Source organism: Macaca mulatta, chromosome 1 (genome assembly GCF_049350105.2).
Source record: "Macaca mulatta isolate MMU2019108-1 chromosome 1, T2T-MMU8v2.0, whole genome shotgun sequence".
NCBI lineage: Eukaryota > Metazoa > Chordata > Mammalia > Primates > Cercopithecidae > Macaca > Macaca mulatta.
The window spans coordinates 3,216,286-3,243,120 of record NC_133406.1 but is presented as its reverse complement, the minus strand read 5'-3'; the positions used below and the strand labels follow the sequence as shown (position 1 = coordinate 3,243,120).

Here is a 26,835-nt window from a genome sequence, read left to right as displayed (position 1 = left end):
ACAGCTACAGCTGCTTTGAGGATGTGGAGCCAGTGTACCAATCTTCTGATTCCCCAGGCAAAACTAGAAATTTAGACCAAAAAAAAGAGAAAAAATCTTGCTTTTTAGAAGTTAGCAAATGTTTCATTTAAAAATCCACCATGTGGCTAATCAAAAATGTTTCATACATATGAACGTATATATATGTGTGTGTATATATGTGCATATACACATATGTAAAACAAAGTGGTATCACTTACATTACCTCAAACCACCAAGTCACACAAAAAAATCATAAGCAACCAAAGCTATACTAACTCATCAGGATGTTCTCTTGGAACCAGTCAAAGGAAGGAGACGGGTATGTGTGGTCCGTAATTTTATGGACCACGTAACTCATGACAAGAGAGGCAAGAGAATTGGAGCTGAGTTTGTTTTTGGACTTTATTTGTGTCTGGGACTACAGAAGTTTTGGAGGGTTTTGAAACTCAGAATCTCAAAGATAGAAGGGACATTAAAGCTCATGTGGGCAACCTCCTATTCAATAAAGGAATTATTTGGATACAATTTCAACAGGTGGTCAACTAGTTGGTACGTAAACACTTCCAACGATGGGGAATTCAACATTCTTCAAATGCTCCATTATTGGGTACCTGAGTTGTTACAAACTGTTCTTCCGAATTTGCTGGCATTAAATGTGTCTTCCCCTAATTCCAAGTAACAGGTCCTAGTTCCTCCTCCTCTGGCCATGAGGAAAATGCTGCTTCCTTCCTATAAGACAGCCTTTTAAAATGTTTGGAAATTTACAGCAGGTATCCCTCTCCTTCACAGTCTTTCAACCTTGTGATGAAATACCTCCAGTTCTCGTCAGCCATTTCTCATCATATGGCTACAGAATTCTCCTCATTGTGGTCACCCTCAGCTAGAAGCTGTCTAGACGGAGTGATGGATGCATGTACCCAATCCTTTGATGTTGATACTATACTTAAAATAATGCAGCCTAAGGTTGGATTAGCTTTACGGCACTGCACTGTTCTCTCTGGACCCCCCCCCCCAGATATATGTTATGATTTTTATGGTGTATGAACCAAGAAATCCAATTCAAATAGGCTGACAAAGTAAAAATAAAGTTCATCAGCCTAAGTGCTTATGCAACTCAACGGTACAGGAGTAAATGTGGTCTCAGGCAATGTTTAAACAATGTCATCAGGATCCCGTTTTTCTCTTTCCATCTCTCACCTCTACTTGATCAGTTTCTTTTTATTTTTCTTCTGATCTCTCTCTTTTAGTCCCAAGAAGCCTAACGGCCTGCAGCCCTAGGCCTCTGTGCTTCTTCAGTTGTGAGCAGTAGTTAAGGAGAAGTCTTCTTTCTTAATAGCTCAAATGAAAGGCCAAGAATGGATGACCATCACTGGCTGCAACATGAAGCCATCTGTCTAACATGGGTCACATGACCAAGGAAACATGATTTTTCTCACTTTAGCCAATCACAGACAGACTGCCTCTGGTCAATCACATACACACTACATGGCTAGGACCCATTTGAAGTCATAGTAAGAAAGAATGCAGAAATTAATGTTACTGGAACAACAAAAATATTCTACTACAAAACACTAGAAGAATTTCTCCAGCCTATTATTGAAGTTTATTTCCAAATGCAGACTTTTCCCTGTACCCCTACTCATTCTGTTGCCAAATGTTTCTGAGTAAGGAATTAATTTGAACTTTGGTTCAGCTCTCCAGAAGATTCTTCTCTACTTTGAATCCCTTCCGTATTTGATATCCATGACTTCTACGTATTCTTCTCACGAAGTCTTTGATGAAAATGCTGACTTAGGACCAAAAACCAACCTGAGCTTTGAGGCATATATCCCACTGCATATTTCCCCAAAGGGGTCTATCAATCTGTGAATGACTATGGTTCAGAAATAGCTATTTAAAAGGTTTAAATTAACCTCACTAGCTCATATGTTTCCATCTATAGGAAATGTACCAGGAGACACTATCGAATGCCTTGCTGATATCAAGGTGTACTCTTTTTGTAGCATTTCCAAAATCAACGCTACATTGTGTAGCATTCTGGCTGTATTACTTAATGCCTGTTGCCAGAAGGAGACAGCACACAGGGGAACTGGAGAACCTCCAGGGAGTATGTCACACACCGCCATCGGGTACATCAGGTCCTGACATAACTTCTCTGCTCCAGGTAGGACCTTAGCTGCCTTCTAGAGATCCATCTTTTCCTTTTCCAGCTCTCAGACTTCCTCCTAAACGGCTGGTTTGTGGTCTAGTCCAAGTGGGTCCTGGTGTTCCCTTGGAAATTCTAAGAACCTGCTCTTGCAAAGCTCCATCTGCATTATGTAACATAATGGCAGAGAGCTGCCGCTTCCTTCTTTCTCATGTATTAGAGTCTTTTTACTGGATTCTCTTTACCCTCTTTGAGTCTTTTTCTATCTGAAATTTTTATTAGACTATTTCTGAGTGGAACAGTACAGTGGACATCTATTCTTCTGGTTTGTCCAGAGCTCACCCACCCTCCTAGCTTTTCAAGAATGTCTGTCCCATTCCAAACCTGTCTTATTGGCAGGGCTGCCAGCACCTCATCTCCCCCGGTCCAGGCAGGGGTGGGCGTGAGACCTACTAAGGCCAAAGCCATCCATCCCAAATACATAGTCTTTAAATCTGCAGCTGGAGGGAACAGAACTTTTTCTTTTGTTACACGGCTAACAGAACATGAAAGGGGTGGGGGGAAGAAGCTGCTGGAAGCCATCTGTCTCACCACACTGTGGACAAGACTGTGAGGAAGAATGAGGACAGCATCTAGGAAGGGAAAGGAGGAGGGAGAGAAAAGACAGAATTCAAGAACAAGAAAGCAGACGAGCCGGACATCAGTCTGATGGCCCAGATTGCATCCCTGAATTCCGTCACGGTGATCTGTGGCTGGCTGTGCAGCTGTGTAGGCAGCAGATTCTACTCTGTGTGAAGTTACTCTCAGGTGAATTTCTGTTACTTGTATTAAAATGATCATCATAGAGTCACATGGTAGGAAAACAGAATGGGGTAGTGGAAAGACCACTGGAGCCCTCTGCAGTGTAGTCATAGTTTATACCTTTCTAACAAAGCCAATCTGGGTTCAGGCTGACTCAAATGCTTTTAAAAATTACAGCCAAAATAAAATAAACGAATCCATGGCCTGAGTTTGAACCTTGGCTCTGCCATGGAGTGGGCAAGTTACCAAGTCTCAGCCTCAGCCTCTGCCACAGAGGACAAGACAGGTTAACATCCTTCTTACTCTGGCTGTGAGGATTAGAAGGACAAGCAAGTTGATTGGTCCACAGTAGCCTCTTAATAACAGCAATTACTTTTCAGTTTAAAAAGTTGAAAGGTAGAGTCCTTAAAGTCCTTTCACCTACTCCCCTGGAAAGATGTTGCTAACCAACAGCTGGCAGATGCTTTTATGATTGTTGAATCCAGTTTATCTTACATTGGGAGGACATTATGGGGCCATTTCCAATTACAGGTGAGAGCAGATCTGTTCCTCTTTCATACTGAAGGGCAGCGTTAATGTGACTGGTGTCCTTCATGCGGCAAGAGCAATTTCCATTATCTGCTTCCCTCTTTGCAAAAGCAGGGCACTGTCTCCACTCCCCTCACTGCTCCCAAGCCCCTGCTCTCTCCCTGTTCAAAGGCTACGGCTGGCCACTCTTGCTACTTCAGTTCCCCAGAACCTGGCTGGGCCATTTCCCTTAATACATCTAACAATAAGAATAGTACACATTTTTCCATTCTATCTCACGAGCTCAAGAGCTCTATACTAACCAGCCCAGAAGATACTTTCCTTCCTCTAAATAACTATAATTTTGGGGGTCATTTATACCCCACCTTCTTATTTCTTTCAAGGACCTCTTACTGCTCATTATAAATGACATCACCATTCTCTACAAGCAATCAAATATTATGAGGTTTGACAAATTAGTTTTATTTTTGCAATGGAACTGAAGTCCCATCCATCTATCCTTAGGGAATTTCTGAAAACTCCATATGAACTTTACTGAAAATACACAGATAGCATGTAAGTGTGCTGAGCATATTTTTAGAACAAATTATGAAGTGTGTCCTTTATATAAAATTAAAATGGGTTTGAATGTGTTTGAGGCATTCAAAGTTTTATCCACCATTACCCATTTTTCAGGCCCACCTGATTTTCTTTTGGCTGCCTACAGGGGAAATTGGATTTTTTTTTTTCCTACTTTCTCCTCCACGAAGTGAGAAAAAGAAAAGACAGCAGCTTGGTAGCTGCAGGGGCAGCCAAGCAAGAGATTGATTCAACAGGAGAAATTCAATGCATCCCAAAAGATTCCCTAGGATTTGATATCCTGCTGCTTAGAGTACAATTTGTTGTAATAAGAAACTGAAGATTTTCTATCAGGAAAGTCAAAGTGCTCAGTGATGGCTTGTTCAAGTTTTTAAAAAAATTGAACTACAATGGAAAATGTTCTTATTCTGGAAATGCTTTCACAACGTAGGAAGCCTAAAGACAATTTCTCAGATCATACGTATTGCTCATACACACTGGTGAACACAAACAAATGTTCTCCTGTTCACGTGACCGAGCCCCAGGAGTACAGTGTGGCTTCCATCTTGTTCCAAAAGGAAGTTGTTTACACTGAAAGTCAGGCAAATGCAACAAAAAGTCTTTCTTTCTTTTTCTTTTCTTTTTCTTTTTTTTTTTTTGGAGACAGGGTCTCACGCTGTTGCTCAGGCTGGAATACAGTGGTATGAACATGGTTCACTATAGCCTCGACCTCCATGGGCTCAAGCGATCCTTCCACCTCAGCCTCTCAGAGTAGCTGGAACTATCGGCTTGAGCCATCACGCCTGGGTATTTTTTCTGTGTGTGTGTGTGTGTGTGTGTGTGTGTGTATTTTTTTTTTGGTAGAGATGGGGTTTCATAATGTTGCCCAGGCTGGTCCCAGTCCTGGGCTCAAGTGATCTGCCCACCTTGGCCTCCCAAAGTGCTAAGCCTACAGGCATGAGCCACCGTGACTGGCTTTTTTGTTATTGTTAAGAGACAGAGACTGACTCGTAACCCAAGTTGGAGCATGTGGTGGTTCCCTGCAGCCTTGAACTCCTGGGCTCAAGGGATCCTCCTGCCTCAGCCTCTCAAACAGCTGGGACTACAGGTGCCTACCACCACCATACCCATCTACCTTTTTCATGTTTAGTAGAGATGAAGTCTCGCTGTGTCACCCAGGTCTGTCTTGAACACCTGCGCTCAAGTTATCCTCCTACCTTAGCCTCCCAAAGTGCTGGGATTACAGGTGTGAGCCGATGTGCCAGGCCCACAAAAGGTATTTCTTATGTCCTGGCCTGGGTTGGTGGCTCAAGAGCCAAGCAAGGTAGACTGGGAATAAGTGGGGTTGGTCCACAGGTGGGGGATTTTGGAATAAAGGCAAACAGGTATCCTTGTTGCAAGTAGGGAGCAGCAGCAGAGGAGAATGTAGAACGTAGACAGTGAGCAGAGAGAAAGTATATAAGCCAGAATGAAAGCTCTCCAGGGAGGATAGGCCGGACAGAAAAACAAATGGATTCTGAAGACAGACCCTGGAATTAGCACCTAAAACATTAGAGTTCAGGAAGCCTTTTAGGACCATGAGCATCTGTGGGCCGAGTGAAAGCTACAGCTAGGAACTTCTGTTTTCCTTGGATACTGCTGCCAAGGAGGCACAGGACAGGGGTCCCTCCAGGTTGGAGAAAAACTTTCACTCGGAAGTTATCCAAAGGTACAAAGTAGATTCTAGTGGCTCCTTCGTGGTCTGAACTTTTCCCAGTAGACTAAGTGCAAGCTAGAATGACTCATGCTGTCACAGGAAGTCCAGCAGCTCTCCTTAGCTCATGGGAGCTTGAGTGTTAAAGGAGGGGATTGGATTATCAGAAAGAGCAGGATTTGGTGAAGGTCAAATGGAGGAAAGTGGCATTGGGAGGATATTTTACACAGTGCTTTAAAACTGGAGGTTTGAAGACCTCCAGTTACCTTGAGGGGGTTTGAGGGGGCAGATCTTCCAGCTTCCAGCAGAGATGAGTTCTGTGTTGTATGGACCAAAAGGGGAGTCAGGTGGCACTTAGGAAACTTCTCTAGAACCCAGTGCTGATCATTGTACTTCTTACCAGAACTTGGGCCTCTCTAAGGTGACAATAGTGCAGGATTATCACTCCTGATTTGAAATTAGGAGCTCTGCTATTTACCTTTTTTTTTTTTTTTTTTTTTGAGACAGGGTCTCACTCAGTCACCCAGGCTGGAGTGCAATGGTGTGATCATGGCTCACTGCAGCCTTGACCTCCCAGACTCAAGCGATCCTTTCACCTTATCCTCCCTGCTGGCTGGGACTACAGGTACCTGCCACCACTCCCAGCTAATCTTCACATTTTTAGCAGAGATGGGATTTCACCGTGTTGCCCAGGCTGGTCTTGAACTCCTGGACTCAAGCAATCTGCCTTCCTTGGCCTCCCAAAGTGCTGGGATCACAAGGGTGAGCCACTGTGCCCGGCCTATTCGCTGTCTTGATGATGACAGAGAAAAGGTATGGGTTTCCTGGGTCCTGGCATAGCCTGAGGGCTCAAGAGCCAGGGAAGAATGTAAAAATGGGTGGGAATTATGTATAACTTGGGGTTTGGGGGGAAAAAAGGAACTGATATCCTTGTCCCAGGTAAGGATGGGAGGCAAAGGAGGAGCAGAGATGAGAAATGCGAGTGGAATCATGCTGTCACAGGTCACCCTGGCCAGATGTAAAGCCACCTAACTTCATATTACAGGCCTTCTTGGCACCACCCCAGACAGTCCTGGGGCTCTCAGAAATGCCACTGCACAATTTTTGTTGATATTTAATCACTTGGTCAACGTACCTGGGTATAAAGAACCCGAGAGTGTTTTAGGCGGATCATCTCTCAGGGCAGAACCTCTATCTTACACATTATTTTACAGTAAAGGTAGGTGAGAGTTGAAGTTTGATTCTAAAGCTATCCCAGGCTGGGTTCAGTGGCTCACACCTATAATCCCAGCACTTTGGGAGGCCAAGGTGGGAGGATCACTTGGGCCCAGGAGTTCAAGACTAGCCTGGGCAATGTCACAAGATCCTGCCTCTACAAAAAAAAAAAATAATAAAAAATAAATTAAATTAGCTTGGTGTCAGGGTGTGTGCCTGTGGTTCCCCCCTCATCTACTCGAGAGGCTGGGGTGGGAGGAACGCTTGAGCCCAGGAGGTCAACACTGCAGTAAGCAGTGTTTGCACCACTACACTCCAGCCTGGACAACAGAGCAAGACCCTGTGTCTCAAAAAAATAAAATAAAAAGGAAATGAGGCTATCCTAAAATAGTGGCATAAACCAAATGATGATATTCCCCCGTCAGTGTCCCCTGGACTGCTGGCTTCCGGGAGAAGGCTTCCTCGGGTGGCCAACTAGCACCCACCAAGCTGGTCATGAGCACAGCCTCCAGCTTTACCCCAGTCACTCCAAAGCCTGAGCATGCTGGCCCTGGCTTCTGGGTACCCTTCCAGCTCAGAGGATGACAACGTGGAGCTAAAAGGGGGTTTCAGCTCCAAGAATGCATTAGGGAGGGCTTCGGGCTATCAGAGGAACCAACTTCTGTATATGAGGCTTTAAAGTAGTAGAATGATGAATGAAATCCTAAAAATCAATCAGGGACCCCCAAGAGAGATAAGTACTTGATCCACTGAAGGGCCTCCTACTCCAGCACTCTAAAAATCTTGTCTGTCACTGGCCAGGCCTGAGTTGGTCCAGCAATTCCTCCTCAGGGTCTCAAAGGCCTGGTTTTATGGAGCTGCTCACAGGTGCGCCTCAGCTGGCTGTTGAAGGCTCTCTGTAAGCTCCACCAAACGAGGACTTTGTATTGCCTGTTTTGTTTGCCACAGTGCATAGACGTAAGTAGGTCTCCATAAATATTTTTGTTGAAAAAAATGAGTAAGTGCCTGACCCAGGAACGTGAGATGTGCCCATTCAAATCCACCATGATCTATGCATCCAGGAGGCCAGGCGGTAAGCTGAGAATCAGGTAGAGAAGATGGGCAGGCTTCTGTAGTCCAAATGATATCTCCTGCTCTGTCTCCTACCGGACAAGGCATATCTAAAGGTCACATTCGACTTCTTGCACACAAATAAGATTGAGGTTCCTACAGATATCTGATTTCCCAAAGCCCCACACCTGCTAGCATTGATGTGGAAAGACACACACAGACCTGGGGCAGGACGACGGCTGCACACTGGAGCTCATAACGGGGACAGGGGAAGGGGGAAGGAACAAGCAGCTTCTCAATTCTCTTGTCTGAAAGTGGATGTGGACTACATCCAGCATGCTTGCTACAGGGAGAGTTACCAGAATAAAGCTCAGGAGTGGATTCTGGCAATGCCATCCAGAGTGAAACAGAAGATGGGGTCCTCTGAAAAATGGTTGAGTAGTGGCCTCTAGTAGCCAGAGTGACAAACACTACAGAGATGTATGGCCAGGAGGTGACGGAAAGCACAGGCTGTGTGCATGTTCTGCCATGCACTGCAGCATGCTGGAAGCAACGAGCAGGCCACCTCCCCTTCCCCAGTAGGGGCTCCACATACATCAGCAGCACCCAATCATTTTGTTTCATCCTTAAGACAGATGGGAAATAGGCAAGCTAGACGAAGGCGTGCTATATGAAGCTGCCAGATCACTTAAGCCTGTCTGCTGTCATCCAAAGCTCTGTCAGCACATGGAACACTTGTTCCAATGCCTGAGGTAACAGCGAGGGTCAGAAGAGCTGCTACATTCAGGAGTAGGAGAAGGCCCAAGGCATCCTGCCTCCTCTTTTCAGAGGTGTTGAAGGGCCAGAGCTGATGCCAGTTTCGTGCAGACTGTCCTAGATTTTTCTTCCAGAAGTAAGAGTACAAGGCTGGGCCATTCTCACACAACCAGGAGCCTCAGGGCTGGAACCACTCCACAAAGCTGGGCAATGAAGGTCTTTACCCAAATGTACAGGTGGCATCTCAGGCAAGGTGGTTAGGGTTAAAGGAAGTCAAGGTACTTTACAGGAGTAGATGGTTGAAGCAGAGATGGTCTCATTTCTCTTGTTCCAAGAAAAGAAGAGCCAGAGAAACTGGTCATAATGTTCTCCGTTATCCTCCTACCTAAACCCTCCTATTAGCTCTGGGTTATCCATAAAAGTAAAACACAAGTAATGAGGCCTAAGTGCAAGTCAGTGGTGTAATAAATATCTACTAGTCATTGTCATATCTTTTTTCCTTCTTCTTCATTTTCCCTCTTTCTCTATTTCCCTCTCCTTCACCTCCTTTCTCATTGTATTATTTTATGTCTAGATTCTGAATTAAGAAAGTCTTTCAGAATTAAATTTAAAAGGCTTATATTTAAAAGTTTTAAAAAATGCTTGGGTCTTGACGGCTCCTTCCCTCATTACTGTGCAGGTGATCACTGCCCCAGTGACCCAGTAAGAAATCAACCTTACAGAATGGACAGCAAACAGAAAGAGGCCCTGATTAGGCATGCCAGATAATTCAGTATTTCACACATATGAACACACACACATACAGAGCTCAAAATCGTGCATAGAGGGTCTTCCACTAAAGGTACTTTAACTGAAAACTAAAGCATGGAAAACACGATTAAGTGGCTAAAAGATCACTGTTTACATTAATAAGCAAAGAAGAAAACATTTATTCATCTATCGGGTGAAGTAATTCTATAAATCTCATCAGAGACAATGAAGGCAAACAACATCTGTGGAAAGAGTGTTGGATGAAGTTCAGATACTTATTTCCTCTTCCGGGGAGAGAACAGGCTCTGATTTGTTCTCTAGGTCCTACTCCATGAGCATGGTTTAGCAAAGTTCTAAACTAGATACAACAGCCAAGGACCCTGCCTGCGCTCTAGGAACGAGCTTTGTTGTCAGAGACAATGACACAAGCGTCCTCAGAGAGCAAGCTAACAACATCTGAGCAACACGGAGAGATACGGGATCCGGAGGGGCAGGCCCAAGCAAGGACTGGGCACGTGACTGCACCGAACGCGCGCTCAGGTCCTCCCACGGTGACACGCACACGCTCGCTTAGGTCCTCCCACGGTGACAAGCACCTGGGATGAGGGATCGCGAAGGGCAGGCCCAAGCAAGGGCTGGGCACATGACTGCACCGAAGGCGGGCTCAGGTCCTCCCCCTGTAACATGTACCCGATAAGCTCTGCAGGCTTCTGTACCAGAATGTCACATTGACAAAAACCCTTGAAAGAACAACTGGGTTCTTCAGAAAAGCCTGCTTGAAAACAGCAGTAGAAGGTACTGTTATGAGGAGATCTTACAGTTTATCAACCTATCTTGCAAAGCTTCTCAAAAAAAGAAAAAAAAAAATCCCCCGCAAAAGTAAAAACTGATGGGGCTGCTATGTAATTAACTGGCAATTTCTCAGTTGCAAACCCCTGATTTGTAACCATGGCAGGTACACAAACTACCGGCTGCATTATACTTCCACTGTCTCCACCTGCCCCCATTTTTTTCTGACAACACAGCACAGAAAACTATCTGAACTGAAATCCCACTCTTATCAGCTTTCTTCTCCTTGGAGATTTCATAGCCCACCCCCCCTTGCCTCTTTCTCCGATCACAACTTAAGTCTCTTCATCATTCTTGTTCTTTTGCCTTTTTCCCCAGGTACATCACAAAAATGTCATTCCCACCAGCACAAAAATACAATTTATGGACAACAAAATTAATACCAACAAATCTCACCCTATAATGTGGGCTTTGATGAAGGAATAGATGAAGGCCCTAATAGGTTTTAAAATGGCTTTAGAACAGATACACCGGAAATCAGTGTCATCTCTTCTCATATTTTCTTGAGGAAAGACTGACATTTTGGTGTGTGTGGTGGGGGAGGTACAATTTGGAAATGGTTATCCAAATTTAAAATAAATATAACTTTTATTTTAAGTTCAGGGGGACCTAAATTTGATGTAGCAAGTTACCATTTAGGAATTTCTCCTACGGATTTACCCTATGGATTCAATTAATCATGGCATTGTTTGACATGGTACACATAAATGGAAACAAGAGAGACTGATCTAAACATTATGGTATATCCATGAGATGAAATACTATGTATCTGTTAAAAAGAATAAGGTGGAGCTGATCTAGGGAGGAGAGAAGAGAAGCAGAGAAGAAAACATTTATTCATTTATCGGGTGAAACAATTCTATAAATCTCATCAGAGACAATAAATGGCAAACAACATACGTGGAAAGAGTGTTGGATGAAGTTCAGATACTTATTTCTGGAGCTGATCTAGAGCTGATCTAGACAGGTGTCTACACTCTCTTGTAAAGTGAAAGAAGTGACAGAACATGGGCTAGGGAGTTATCCTTTTTTTTTTTCTTCCTTCGTTTTCCCCCCACACTAAGGAGGACCTTTGGCTTGGCTTCCCTTCCCTTTTCTCTCTCTAATCTGCACTCCTCCATATGCCACCTTAACAGGCATATTTTAAAAACCTATTGGAGATGAGTCTTTCCCCAAGCAAGACAAGCAAGAAAAAGGCAGAAGTGCAGGAGAAAGTGGAAGAGCCCACGTGAACAGTTCTGAAGGGAAGAGAGTCAAGAATAACTTGGAAAGCAGAAGAAAAGGAATGGGGTGGGGGGAGCGGGAGCTTTAAGAAAACATTCTGTGTATTATGATGGAGCCACTGTTCATGTTTTCTGAGAGACCCTGGCGAAGGTTAGGATTACTGTTGATTTTCAATCCTCTGACACCACGCTAAGACTGAGGTCTATGTGGCTCTGGAATATATTCACACTGGCCACTCTCACACAGAACATTTCCAGAAAGAAACTTTCAGCCATGCCTGTCTTTAAGGAGTGGGCCAACAGTTTGAAGATGAGGCTGATTTTTACCTTTCTGTCCTCTTAAATGGTCCTTCCCTACAAGCATACGCCAATCTCGCAAAAGAAATGAACACAACATGTGTGAACGTCCTGAGAGTCCTCTTCAAAGCCGGAAAAACCCTCTGTATCTCCTTATCACTCTCCAGTTCCGGAAGAAAAGTCAAATTGAATTTGTATTTGACAACATTTTAAAACAATGCGTTCAATTTTGTATTTTTCTCTCCTTTTTTGGGGGCTGGGTGGGGGCGGATTTACAGCCCATACACTGGTGCTACCAAAGGCCGAGTAGACTTTCACGGGTTAGTCTGGGGAACTCACCATAATCTGTCACCATCTTTAACAGGAAAATGCATGCCAAGTTCTGAACTGGCTAATTAACATTAGACTAAGTTAAACTTTTCAATAAAATTTATCAAGTATTTTAAAATTATTTTCATTCTACTTAATGTTTGCAATGCTAAGGGACAGACGAGTTTGCATATACAGTCACATATATATGCCGATACTATCAGAAGACATGCTATGGGCTAATGCTAAATATTATACATTTCGTTGTATGTGATTTCTATCTTGTTTTATGAAACATGAAGGACCTAATGTTGAGCTGCATCATAAAAACTGAGTAAAATCTATTGAGTAAAAATAAATGACAGAGTAGCGAGAAGGGAGCTGAAGGCCATAATTTGGATAAAAATGGAATAGCAGCACTTTCTCCTCTAAGGTCAGCAATTAAAATTTAGCGAAGGTCAAGAGTGACAAAATCATCAAGAAAGACTTGACCTCCATCTAGTTGTTGCAAACAATATATTAACATTGTAAAACTGTTACAGCAGATGGCAATGCAATCATCCCTTGGTAACTCATGCCTAGCTAACCGTCTGTGACCTTGGCTAAAGGTCAGCAAAAGGCCCACCCCCAGCATCTGCAGGGAGCCGATGTGGAGGCCGAGAGCACCCAGTGTGAATTCCCTCGTGCACATGTGAAAGGTGAAAACCACCGCCAACTTCTTCATTCCTTCCTTTGTTCTAAAATTGCTAACAGCGTTGCAGGGTACCTGGCCTATTTGCATACATTCCTTATTTTTACCTCTGCCTGAGCTAAAGGGGAAAAAGGCAAAGTATGACAACATCTACCCTGCCCATTTCTCTTAACTTTGTTGGTTCGGGTTTATTTATGGCCTTTTCCTCAACTACAGCTTTAAAAGCAAATGATTCGTACCTCACTCATGTGAAGTGGATCAATGCAGATTGGATTTCTTGAAACACCACCAAAAAGCAGCTCCTCAACACCCTCCAGGGAAGAGAAGCCAAGGGAGGCTTGGAAATTTGTCACCCAGTGTAAGAACAGAGCACACATTGACAGAGAGACTGTGACCTGCCAAACACCACGTAAATATAACCAAACGTTTTCCAAACATAACGGACTGTATTCTGGTGGCGAGGACTTGGCCTCGCTTGCAAGAAAGGCCTCTTTGTTTCTTTAAAGTCAGTCAAACTGCCAGTTACTTAAGGGGTAAGTTAGTGCCTCAAAGAGGCCCTGGTGGATGTGGGGAAGAGAAGGTTGCAAAATACATGCAGAACAGACACCTCGTAGGTGTGTGGTCTTCTTTATGGATGTGGTGGACCCATTTAAAGTTTCTGTGCTTCAGAGGGGCCTGGGCAGGGCAGTGTGGGTGTCAAAAGGAAAGCGAAGATAAGGCAGAAGAGTCAGCGCAGCGCTAGCAGAGAGCCAGCGGCTGCTGATGGGGACCTGGAGAAGAAAGGGTGTTTTTCAGTCTACGTCTTTTGGATGGAGTCTGTCCGTTCACCCAGAGGCTGTGGTTTGGCTTTCTCATAGCAAGCTGTGGAGTTCAGAGAGGTAACGCCAACCATCTGACCTGCCTCTTTTTGCAACACTAAGGCTCAGAGATGAAGCCTTATCTCTTTGAATGCAATCCATATTTTCTGAGAACCCACAAGATTGATCACACTCAGCAGGCATTTCACTGCTCATGGGAAAGTCTACAGTCTCAGCCCTCAAGCCAATCCCTTATACGTTTGATTAAAGCTGACTCACAGTCTGGATTCCAGAGCCGTTCACCCACAGGCAGTGGAGGAAACCACCTACAGAAGTCCAGGAAACATGCTCAGGGTCAGGCTGGTGCCACTGGCTGGCCAGGGACCTCTGCCATCCACCTGGCTGGTGGAGCCTCTGCCGCCTTCGGGCTCTGCACCAGGCTCCTGGCTCACGCCTGGCTTCCTGACCAAGCACCTCATTTCTGGTTTCCTACCATTAGTCCGAACAAATATCCTAGACCTGGACTCACTTCTGTTCTTATGTTGACTCTGGGAACTTCCTCTCCCAGATGTCTCCTGAGAGTCTTCCTCTAGTGGGAACAGGAAGTACCCCGGGCTCTGACTTTTCCACCTGCCCCTCTTCACTTACAGCCTCTCCCTGCCCGTTGTCCTACGTTGCATAGGTCTGGTCCTGGATTCTCCCTCTGCTTCACCCCTTTGGACTGACACAGTATTTCCACAGTCTGCAAAGCTGGGAAATTAAAGATTTGCCCAGGATGGACCCCCTGTTCTCCAGGGACCGTCTCCCTCTGCCATCGCTCCCAGTCACAGGTGCTTTCAAGGTACCTTCCCATCAGCAACCTTGCTCTGTGCTAGAGACTGAGCCATTCCAACCTCAGATTATGGTCCGCTGTCTCTGTGCCCTTCCCCTTGGGCTGCTCTCAGTCTCACCTTCTAGAAGGCAAATCAGGGTGCAACATCCACCAGCACCTAACTCTCAGCAGTTCAACACTACCCTCCTCAAAGCTTCTCTGAGATAAAAACATCTCAGGGCAAAACACCTTCTGGTCTCAAGGAGCTGAGATCAGTCAAGAAGCAAAATCACCAATCGCTCCTTCACCTGACTCAAGGATAAGCTGAGGCAGGGCCATCTCCCTGCTGTCCTCCCTGGCTCACAAGGTAATTATGAAGACAAATGATTCAACTGAAAGCATAAATCCTGAGAAAGAGAAGGGACCAGGATTTACTGCCAGCCAAACCAAGGGCCCTGTATGGCCATCCTCCCCTGGACCAGCAGAGGCCAATGACACAGCCTCTCAAGCTAGGTCTGAGCCCGCGTTCCTCTCCAGCTCCCCCAGCACCCCGAGCCTGCCTTTGTCATTGCAAGCGCCACATCATATTGTAATCATCTGCTCCAGATCGAGACAGCATCTAATTAGTTTCTGTACACCCACGGTGCCTGACATGCAGAAGGAACTTTACAAATGATGAATGAATGCATAAGTGAATGAACAAGGGGGAATGAATAAAATAAGACTTGGTTTTTACACAGTGGTTGAGAAGCAGCTGGAAATCCTCCATGCAAAGCAGTAATCGGAGTGACTTCACGACATCGATCTTTGCCCAACGTGAAGACATCCCAGCCCTTGGGTTGCCCTCTCCCTGGGACTTGCCTGTACGGCTCCATGGTCCGAGTACCATAGAACAAGGCTTCCTCCAACAGGCCGAGGTTGATGCAGGCGTCCATGGCGCAGTCGAGCACCTTCAGCTGGTAGATGTTGATATCGGGAAGCCGCTCAGAATTGCTGCTGATGATCGCCTGGCACATGGCCAGAACCTGCTCCCACTCTGTTATTAACCTTAGTTAAGGATTCATTGTCTTCATCGAGAAAAAAACCAAAGTGAAATTAGATTCTCTAAAAGGCTGAAGAGCTCCCAAGCGCAGGAGGGAGGGAAGCACCCGTTACTTTTCACAGAGGAGCCGCCTGAAAACACACTTGAGAAGCAAAAACACACAAGTGGCATCTCAGTGAAGTAAATTCTGTTTACATCAACAGACTAGCGTGTAACCAGGCCTGCGCTTTGGAGTTTTAAAACTTTCAGGCCAGGCGCGGTGGCTCACACCTGCAATCCCAGCATTTTGGGAGGTTGAGGCAGGAGGATCACGAGGTCAGGAGATCGAGACCATCCTGGCTAACACGGTGAAACCCTGTCTGTACTAAAAATACAAAAAATTAGCCGGGCGTGGTGGCGGCGCCTGTAGTCCCAGCTACTCCAGAGGCTGAGGCAGGAGAATGGCGTGAACCCAGGAGGCGAAGCTTGCAGTGAGCCGAGATCACGCCACTGCACTCCAGTCTAGGCGACAGAGCAAGACTCTGTCTCAAAAACAAACAAACAAAAAAACCCAAAAACAAACAAACAAAAACTTCTAAAGACCTGTTCTTTCTTCATACTCCTAGATGTGTTCTCTTTAAATCTAGTCATAAATAAATGCAGTCCTTTATTAAATTGGACTAAAGATTAAGTTAATTCGGTTTTAAATTATTTACTCTGTTAGCTTCTGTTTAAAAACTGATTTGAAATTAAAGATGCTTTAGAGAGATTCCTTTTTCAAAAGGAAGAGCTCATGTTTGCTTCTGTGTTATCTGAGTTCTGGGCATACATGAACCCAAATACACACACAACCCACAGGCACACACTAGGTGGAGCAATGTGAAGAAATAGATTTCCACGGGATCTCATCTTTTTCGATTATAAAGCAAAAGTGACCCAAGCCTATACTTAACCAAATAATTAAAATCTGTGTTATTTTAAACCCCCAAAATAAGAGACAATATTAGGAACGTGGCTTATCACATAAATTGCTGGCAAGGGAAACGATGCTTTAAAAAGGATGGGGAGAAGACTCAATATCCACTTCTCAGTAACACTGACTTTCGATTAACTATGAGTCAATAACAATCTCATGTAGCCTTGGAGTGACTTCACTTTTTAAAACTGATATTCCCTGTCTTAGAGGGGCAGTCAGAGGACTGAGGACATGGTTTATGGAGCATGCTTTGAATCCCTCCCCAGTGAATTCTCTGGGAAACAGAGCGAAGGCGAGAGTGCAGGACCCTGGGACCTCATAGTTTCTTCACTGTGCACTGTTAGGCGAGTCGGAGACCAAGGAGGGTCCTGAGCTGGGACTTGCCCTACTCTCACTCCTGTCCCACCTTCACCCAGTGGAACTCCAAATTCCTCTGCTTTGTATGTTGTCATTCCAGTGGGAGAAAAGGTTTTGAAGATCGGAAATGGCAGCCTAGCCTTCGACTGTAGTAAAGCTAGATTCAGATCTAATCTAGTCCTGTCATTTATCAGACTTGAGGTTCTGAGGAAGTCAGAGTGCTTAATGATACACCAGAAATAAAAATGACTAATGTCAATGTAAGAATAATATACTGTATGTAAAATGACGCAATTTGTCATGTGTCCTCTCATGAGCCAGGTGGAGTGCTGGGTGTCACAGACACAGTGGGGAACATTTCGTGGCATGCACAAGGCACACTCGACACAAGCATTAGTGCCTTCCACCTTCCCTCTGTGACGTGACCTCTGAGCCTGACTGGGCTTAAAGAAAGTGGTTCAGTGGACTGACTTTAACTGAACTTCCCTTCATGCCCCCACACCCCTCCCACTCCCACATGACCTGGTCTCTTTACAATCCATGCTTTCTGTGCCATCCCCGGCCCCTAATTCAAAACCCTCTTCATGGAGGTCCTAACAGAGCATGCCCAGCCCTGAACAGCCAACCCACTGTGTATGCTCCCCTCTCTGTCCAGCAAAACCTTCGTCTTTGAGTGTCCATGCCCTTCTCAGAACATGGTTTTCCAAAACATTAGCAAATACTTCTAATAAACCAATCAAGCCATTCCTGACAGTGGAGACGAATACCTTTATGAACTTTCACAGGAAATATATTTTCTTTCCAGCAAAGGCTTCCCAGAGGCCCAATATCTTACTCCAAAAGATGAGTTCCTTGATGAGAATTTAAAGCACCACAATGCACAGCTGAGAGCATTTTCTGTCACACCCACTGCAATTTTAGGATGAGTCCTGTCTTGGAGGAATTGACCCTGATCCTAAAAAAGGTCCACTTCCTGAAGAAAAGTGAGTCCTTGATTTGCTCTGGCATTCATCTGACATGTATGTTCAAAGTTTGCTGAATGTATCCTCTAGAGGTTGGGGGAAGCAGTATCTTAGGCAATGCACTGATTTTGTAACAGATTGCTGGGCTAACCTCTGTGGCTTTTCATTCCAGGATTAGAGATTTGACGAACTATCAGGAGGAATGACTGTCTCTTACACAATGCTAGACATTTCTGTGGCAAGACTTGTACCTTATTTAAACATTGTGCTGTTTGACCTCCACGATTATTTGCCTGTTCATTTATGTATGTTCCCACTTATTCTAAAGAGGTTTGAGGTGACAGGCCTTAGAAGTAAAAGCCAGATGTGATGTTCTGCAGCCACTCATAGGAATGCATCTACTTTATCCCCCAGCAAGCTGGAAGGGACTACGTGCCAATTTTCCTTCGCAACACTGGCAACTGTCTCTTGGCAAACAAGGCAAAACCTTTCCTGCAAAGCACCCCAGTGAGCAAAAAAATGGAATAATTTTAACTAAGAGGCTTTTCCCCCAAGTTACTACTGACATGTATTTGCTCAAAGATTTAGTCCCTGGCATCTGTGTGGTGTTTATTACAAGTGACTCTGTTCCAGTAAGGAGCTGAGCTCTAGACCTAGCAGGGCTGGATAGCCTACCCAAAGAGAATAGATTCTTAATGGACAGAACAGATACCCTTTTTTCCTGAATACTTTTAAATGACCATAAGAGGATCAGGGGAAAAGAGAAAGAAGCACAGTAAATTCACTTGGGAATTACTCAACTCATTGAGATTCATACTGTCAGTCCACAGAGTCTGTATCCACTTGATCATATTACTCTACTGCTTAAAAAATCATTGCACGGCCCCCTCTCACCTATGAAGTCTAATCTGTGCATGGCAGTTAAGGCCGTGCCACCTTCCCCTCCTCTCATACTGCACAGTCGGCAGCTTCTCAGCAGCAGTGCATGTTCTGTGCATCTGAACACGTCATCCCTTGTGTTGGACGCCTCTTCTCTTGGTTGGCCTGGTGAACTCCCACTAATCCTCCCAGACGCAGCTCACTGGTCACCTCCTCTGTGAAATCTTTTAACTTCCCAGAGTTGACTATTGTGTCTTTGACGCCGCTGTAAGTCTAGATCTTTACCAAAATATGTATTAATGGACATTTTACTACCCCGCTATGCAGGAGAGTAGTGAATGCAGGGCTGTGTTTTCTAACTTCTGTCTGAACCATCAGGTGAATGATGACCGGCAAGGTACTCAGCATACAGTCCGTTTTCAGTAAAACCTTGTACGGTTGAAACTGAACTCTGGCTGGGTTATCCGGGGGCCCCAATACCATGGCCAGGGCCCAAACAGAACGAGTGTACTCCTCTGCGCATAAAAAGCTCTTTGAGCCCATCAACAGGGGCCTCCTGTTCCAGAGTGGACTGTTTTCCCAGTATCTTCTATCTCATCATAGACAGGGCTTCAAATCCCTCCTTAATTTCAGTTCCACCCCTCAAAACCAGTTGTTTTAATACTTCCTACCTCAAACTGAATAGAAAATTCTAGAAATAATCGGACCAATACTATCACCTTCTAATCAATATTAATGCAGCCCAAGATCACAGTAGTAAGATGATATTATACTCTTAAGTGTTGTTAAATTTTGCTGTTTACTAAAGCCCTAATTTATTTTCACATGTTCTTATGCGTATTTACATATTTGAACTTTTTGATCCAAATAGAAATTGTATATATGTTCTTGTTATATTTCATCTCTTTAAAACTTGGACACCATTTAAACATTTAGGGATCTTTTGAAGCCTTTTTTTTTCTTTTGAGATACAGATTCTATCATCCTCCCTCTATTATCCTCCCCATCTACGTCACTTTGGAGATTTCAGAAACCTGTCCTCAGTATCTTTGTTCAAGGTATGGAATTATGAATTAAAGAGGACCGAGATGGAACAACAACACTCCAGAATGACACTGAATCGTTTAACATCATTTTTTCAGTGTAGCTATTCAGTTAGTTTTGCTAACATCTAACATAAGTTTCTTGACTACTTTTTGTCAAATCCCTTTCTGAAGTCTCGATACAAACGTTACCACTCTCTCTGGATTCACTCGCTCTTGGAGAAACCCTGCAGCATCATGATGATCACTGCTTTCTTTTCCATTCCTTAGTAACCAGTCCGAGATTCTCTGCCAAGACTGCTAATCAGCTCAGAGGGCTATCAATTCAAAATTATGTCCTTCACCTTTACAACTGGAAGCCTCCCTCTACCTCCCTCTCTAGCTCTCTACAACTCTTTAAATAGCATTGTCAGCAAATTGGAAACGTTCTTAGTGCCTGGGATGTAATTTACCCCAAAGTCTCTGAATGACCTTTTGCAGTCTTTTCATCCACCTTGATCTCTTCCTTCGTGCCTGCTGTCTCCCTTCATCGCAGCTTTGCTCCAGTGAACTCCTCTACCAGCAGCGGCCTCCCTCTCAGCCTCGGCCTATCCAAATCCTGCCCCGACTCAGGCTATCTTTTGCACCGTAAAACATCCGTGGAGCCTTCCCCATTGACCTTTATCCTACGTGATCTCTCCTTACTCTGAACTTTGGCCCACCTGTGGTCATTACTATTCACGCCGAGAAAATGTGTCGTGCAGCAAATCCCCCCTGCCACTGTAGTCATGCCTGGTTTAATACGAAGCTTCTGGGTCTGAGGGTCAATGGCACTGAATGACAAGGATTCTGAGCTATTCTTTCCTGGAGATGTCAGTGGTTATGGGAGAAGATAATTGAGGAATTTGTCACCTTTTACACGTAAAGAGACTAATACTTACTTTCCTACTACTATTGGGCCATGAGTGTTGATTATTACCTAAAGGTAGTGAGTTATTATTCATGCTGATCTTGCCACGATCTTCCTTGTCATTACTCAAACCGCTGACCAGGGTTGAGGGTGCGGCCTGTGACCATGGAACAGAGTGAAAACCACTGGCTCATGGAGAGGTCAAACCCTGCCTTTGGCCTCATTACCACAGGGCTTCAAGGAAACAAGAAAACAAGAAAACAATCCCAACAGTCCAGCTCAACCCACAGGCGAAAGGATACTCCAGTGTGCCTTCAGTTCTTCAATTTTTTTCAGGGATTCTTGAACTTCCTTCCATACTTGCTCATCACCAGTTAGCATATCAGCATCCTGCTCAGGCCAGAAAAGGAAGACAAATAACCCAATTAGTAATAAGCAAAGGACCTGAATAGACCTTTCTCCCAGATATACAAAAGGCCTGCAAGGCCATGAAAAGATGCTTGACATCATTTATCATCAGGGAAATATAAAGCAAAGCCACAGTGAGATATTACTTGATACCCACTACCACAGCTATAGTCAAAAAGACAGGATAACGGCAAAGGCTGGTGAAGACGTGGAGAAACGGATACCCTCACACACTGCTCATGAGAATGCAAAATGGTAGCTTTGGAAAACACTCTGGAAGTTCCTCAAAGGGTTCAACGTAGAGTTTTCATATTACCAATTAGAGTTACCATATTAACAATCCTACTCCTGGGTGTCTACCCAAGAGAAATGAACACATATGTTCAACAAAACTTGTTCACAAATATTCACAGCAGCATTGTTTATAATAGGCAAAAAATGCAAACAACTCACAGGTCTATCAACTAACATGGTATATATCCAGACAATGGAATATGATTCTACAATCAAGTACCGACACATGCTACAACATGAACCTTTCCACAATGAAGTACTGACACATGCTACAACATGGATGAACCTTGACTACGTTACGCTAAGCGAGAAGCCAATCACAAAGACCACACGTATGACTCCATGGATATGACACGTCCAGAAGAGGCAAATCCACAGAGACAGACAGTCGGTCAGTGGTTGTCTAGGGCTGAGAGGACTGGAGGGAACTGGAGAGTGACTGCTAATGGGTAGGGGTTTCTCCGGGGGTGATAAAAATGCTCTAAGATGGACACCATGGTAGCTGCACAACACTAAAGAGACTGAAAACCACTGAACTGTACACTTTAACTGGGCGAATTTCATCACACGTCAATTATACCTCAATAAAGCTGATATTTTTAAAAAACAGAAGGGGAATAGGATAAATAGTTATTTGTTAGGAGACCTACAGCTAAAACTTTACTAAGAATAAAATACAGCTACACCCATGTGAAGCAATTCTGACTCTTCCACCTAAACACAAAACCCCCAACACTGAAAAAATGCAGAAGAACATAAAATTATGAGCTACCACGTACGAAATGTCTGCCCTCCTATTTAGTAAGCAGGTCTTCTGTTTTCCGTTGGCCAGTGTACCTCTGGCATCTAGCACAGTGCCTGGCACATAATAGTTGCTTAATCAGCACTTGTTGAATGAATGACTGAAAACCACATGTGCACACAATGCTGAAGGCTTTACTGATATTGTCTTATCTTCACACAGTTCTTTTATGTAAGATCATATCCTATGGGGTAACACAGGCAGGGAGTGGGAGAAGTCTACCCTGGGTCAGGCAATGACTATTGTCTACAGAATACTGAAAAATAATAATAAAACCAACAAAAAGTACGTCTGATGTTTACTACGTGCAACAACTCAGAGGTGAAATATTCTTCCCCCCAGGTCAGAGGGTGCCTAACATCTTTCTCCCTAATATATCACTGATCCTACCGAGTTTATAGATGGCAAAACTGAGACTCAGTTAAGTGATTTTCCTGAAAATCACCAGCTTGGAACCAAAATTTCAACCCAGGTCTGTCTGATTCCAAAAGGCTATCTTCTTGGCAAATGTTACTCTGTTTACCACAGATGCTGCTATGGTCTTTTCAGCATGCTCAGCAAGTCCTGCTTCTTTAAAGTTTCACTAATAGGTAGCCACCAGCCAGGTGTGGCTATTTCAATTTCAATTAATTAAAACAATAAAAAACTCAGTTCCTCAGCTGCAGCAGCCACATTCCAAGAAGCTAACAGCCACATGTGGCTTTGGCTACCACACTGAACAATCGAGATACAGAACAGTTCACTATGTCACTGCAGAAAGTCCTGTGGGACGTGCTGCTTTCAGGTGGCTCGTCAGAGGGTAAGCACTCTTATAAGACACTATTCAAAACTAGGTGTTCAATATCCATGAGACTTTCAACAGGTGTCAGGGACAAGAACCATCCTAGGAGGTTATATGAAAGCAGGGCCAGCGTGGGGGTGACATAAGGGTGAGGAAGGAGGGACTTTTTCATACTCTAGACATCTCCCTGGAGACTCTTACGTGCCCGTTGAAGGAGGCTTATACAACGACCCCATGAGAGCCACTGCCAGAGTCAGCCTGTGTTTCTGGGAAGAAGAAACATCACTTAAGTGCGCGGGGGCAGAAAAAAAGGCTGGAGGGCACTACGAGCCACGGAAAACAGATCCTGAGACTCTCCTTCGCAGGCTGAGGCAGTGGGTGTGTGGATGAGGAGAGGGGAGCACTTCTGTCTGTGTAATTCGGCTTTGCGGGCCTCTGTGTGTACGTGCTGTGCCTATGTGTGATATAGTAGAATGGTTTTTAAAAGGACACCATAGGTGCACTTTTTTTTTTTTTAAGGAAATTCTAAATACATCCCTAGGTTTCTGTACACAGAGGACGGAGGAGATAAAATGCTCTTAAGACGGTAAACAACAGGCTAGGTGTGGTGGCTCATGCCTGTAATCCCAGCACTTTGGGAGGCTGAGACAGGAGGATCACCTGAGGTCAGGTGTTTGAGACCAGCCTGGCCAACATGACAAAACCTCATCTCTACTAAAAATACAAAAACTAGCTGGGTCTGGTGGTACGTGCCTGTAATCCCAGCTACCTGGAAGGCTGAGGCAGGAGAATTGCTCAAACCTGGGAGGCGGAGGTTGCAGTGAGCCGAGACCATGCCACTGCACTCCAGCCTGGACAACAGAGCAAGACTCCGCCTCCAGAAAAAAAAAAGAAGAAGGTAAAACAACAGTCTCCCTCCGAATGCCTGCTCTAAGTCCATTGTCATCTCCTAAAAATCACCTCAGTCTCCTGTTCCAAAGCCTTCAGCAACTTCCCACAGCCTCCCAGATCAAGCTTACCCGTTAGATCTTGGCCGTCGTGGCCATTCCTGAGTGAATATTCCAGTTTTACATTTCACAACTGGCAGCTTAAACCCTAGACCTAAGCTTGCTAGTCTCTATGGTAAGCAGAATAATGGACCCCCAAAGATGTCCACGTCCTGCTCTCCAAAACCTCTGAATATGTTCGGTCACACTGCAAAGGGGAACTGAGTTGTAGACGGGATTAAGGTTGCTCATCAGCTGACCTTAAAATAGCTGAGAGTTCCCTGGACTTGCCCGGTGGGTCCAGTCTAATTACAAGGGTCCTTAGAAGTAGAAGAGGGAGGCAAACGAGGAGGTCGGGGGATGTGCTGTGTAACCAGAGGCTGGCAAAGGCAAGGAATCCAGTCCCCTGGAGCTTCCAGAAAGGACAACAGCTTTGCCCACACCTTGATTTTGGCCCACTGAGACTTGGGTCAGGCTTCCAGCCTACAGAACTCTAAAATAATCAATCGGAGCTGTTTTAAGATGCTGTATTTATGATCAATTGTTGCAGCAGCTATAGAAAATGTGGTCCCTGGCCGGGCGCGGTGGCTCAAACCTGTAATCCCAGCACTTTGGGAGGCCGAGACGGGCGGATCATGAGGTCAGGAGATCGAGACCATCCTGGCTAACACGGTGAAACCCGGTCTCTACTAAAAATACAAAAAATTAGCCGGGCAAGGTGGCGGGCGCCTGTAGTCCCAGCTACTCGGGAGGCTGAGGCAGGAGAATGGCGTGAACCAGGGAGGCGGAGCTTGCAGTGAGCTGAGATCCGGCCACTGCACTGCAGCCTGGGTGACAGAGCAAGACTGTCTCAAAAAAAAAAAAAAAAAAAGAAAATGTGGTCCCTAACATACCTTCCGCTCTTCTGGCCACTGGGGCTGTTTGTGCCTGGCCCTCTCTGTACCTGAAATTAGTCAGTCAGATCACTCATTTATTCCATTAACACTTACTGAGTACCTAACCAGGCAGTGTTCTAGGCAGTAGGGATAGAGCAGTACATAAATCAGATAATCATCATGTTCACACTGAAGAGGCAGGTGGAACACACAGTAAGAGAAGATACACACCTGCGCGCACACACACGCACACACACACATTTTGTTGGGGGAAAAACAGGGAAGAGGCATGGGGAATATTGGCACCAGGGAGTTCATTTTAAACAGGACGATTGGGGCAGGTCTCACTAAGATGGTATTTGAGTAAAGCTCTAAAGGAGGTGGAGGTGTAGGAGACAGGAGTTCCACGGAGCGGGGAGGGCAAGTGCAGAGGCAGAAGAATGCCTGAATATTCCAGGAACAATAGAGGCCAGTGTGGCCAGAGTTTGTGGACTGCAGTGTGTGTGCATGTCCTGTCTTCCCCACTTAATTGTCAACTCTTTAGAGCTGAATATAGGTCTTCTTCTTCTTTGATCCGGCCTCTCCCAAATATCCAGCACGTAACAAACGCTCTGCTGAATGTCTCTAGAATGGATCTGGAAGAAGTGAACTAACTTGGTAATGATTTGATGTCTCGGTGTTTATTTCAGTTATTCCTCACTACATCTTTGAAAGGCATCAATACCTGTAATTTACAAATGAGGTGCAAGATAGTCCTGAAGGTTACATAATTGGTCCAAATGTCCTTCTACCCCTGATTACCAGAGGTAGGATTCAAACCCAGGTCTGGCTGGCTCCAGTGCCCATTCTCTTTCTACTACCTTCATGCTTAAATTTTGTTTGTTTCTCTCCTGGACTTGCTTAAAAGGTGAAACTCACGTCTGAGTTAATACATTCAAAGTATCTTCACCCATGTTTCCTAAGCTCTTCCTAGTACTAGTACTTTAAAGAGGAGAGTAAAATCCTCCAACATAGAACCCACAGCAGATCTCGTATTCTTCTGTCAAGCAGGGTGAGACGGCAGCCCAGGGCAGAACAATTTCATATGGGAATTATAGTCTCAACTACATTTGCCACCAGTGAACATAATCTGATTAGCTGTTCTTTCAGGTTGACCCTAAGCCTTTATTTGCTTAACAGAAGAGCAAGCAGGCTTTGAAACTGCTCCTAAACATTTAGAAATGATACCTCTGAGAGCATTTTACCCTGGAGCTAGACAAAGTCACATTCACGAACAGCTATCACCTCCCTGCAGTGTTCCACTACGGTGACTGCCTCTCAGGTTCCAGCTTCCCCTGACCCTACCCATCCACTGTGGCTGCTACTCACAATTACGTCTACACTGGGTCTGTCTCATCTCCCCTCTCTCCACCCCGGGCCGGAGGAAAACGTTCAGTTGCACGGGTGTATCAATAGGGCATGTGTACAGAAACAGAAAAACTACTTAGGGAAGCATAATTTAAATCTTCTACTTTTCTGATTTGCAAATAGGAGAGTAAATTACTATGTTTTTTATCACAGTCTCTGAGGTATAAAATTAGTAAATTTATATCCTTATTTTCATTATTTCATATCCAAACGCAAGGACACTTGATATAATTCAGGACAAAGTTATTCAGGAAAACAAAAATCTCTTTGAATTTTACTTTTACCACGTAAAAGGAGCTTGAATGGGTGAGTCCTGACATTTTTTTTTAGGGGATAGAAATACTCATTTTACATTCATTTAAACATCAAATATACTATTGCTGAATTTTCTACAAATGCTAAAAAGAATTCAGCCTAGAAGCAGAAGGATTCCTAAGAAAGTTGGCTTTCCTGGGAAATGACTGAGAGAATTAAGAACCTGCTGGTTCCAGCACTGGTGGCATCTCTGCCCTGACCCACTGCATGACCCTGGACAAGCCTTCCTTTTCCCGGCCCTCAGCTTCCTCGCCTGAGAAGGAGCAGCTGGTCTAGGTGGCCGCTACGGAACCACTGTAGTGATCGCAGCAGTGCAGAGCCAGTCTAGCTCCACCTCCGGCGACC

General features: G+C 44.7%; 1 protein-coding gene across 8 annotated transcripts in view; it reads right to left on the bottom strand.

Moving 5' to 3' along the window:
• SMYD3 (SET and MYND domain containing 3) overlaps positions 1 to 26,835 on the bottom strand; it is a 763,302-nt gene that overhangs the window by 91,075 nt on the left and 645,392 nt on the right. For all 8 annotated transcript variants that reach the window (NM_001265933.1, XM_028839533.2, XM_077964305.1 and 5 more), the window contains 2 exon segments: positions 15,357 to 15,531; positions 20,925 to 21,012. In NM_001265933.1, coding sequence (NP_001252862.1) covers positions 15,357 to 15,531; positions 20,925 to 21,012 — 263 coding nt within the window.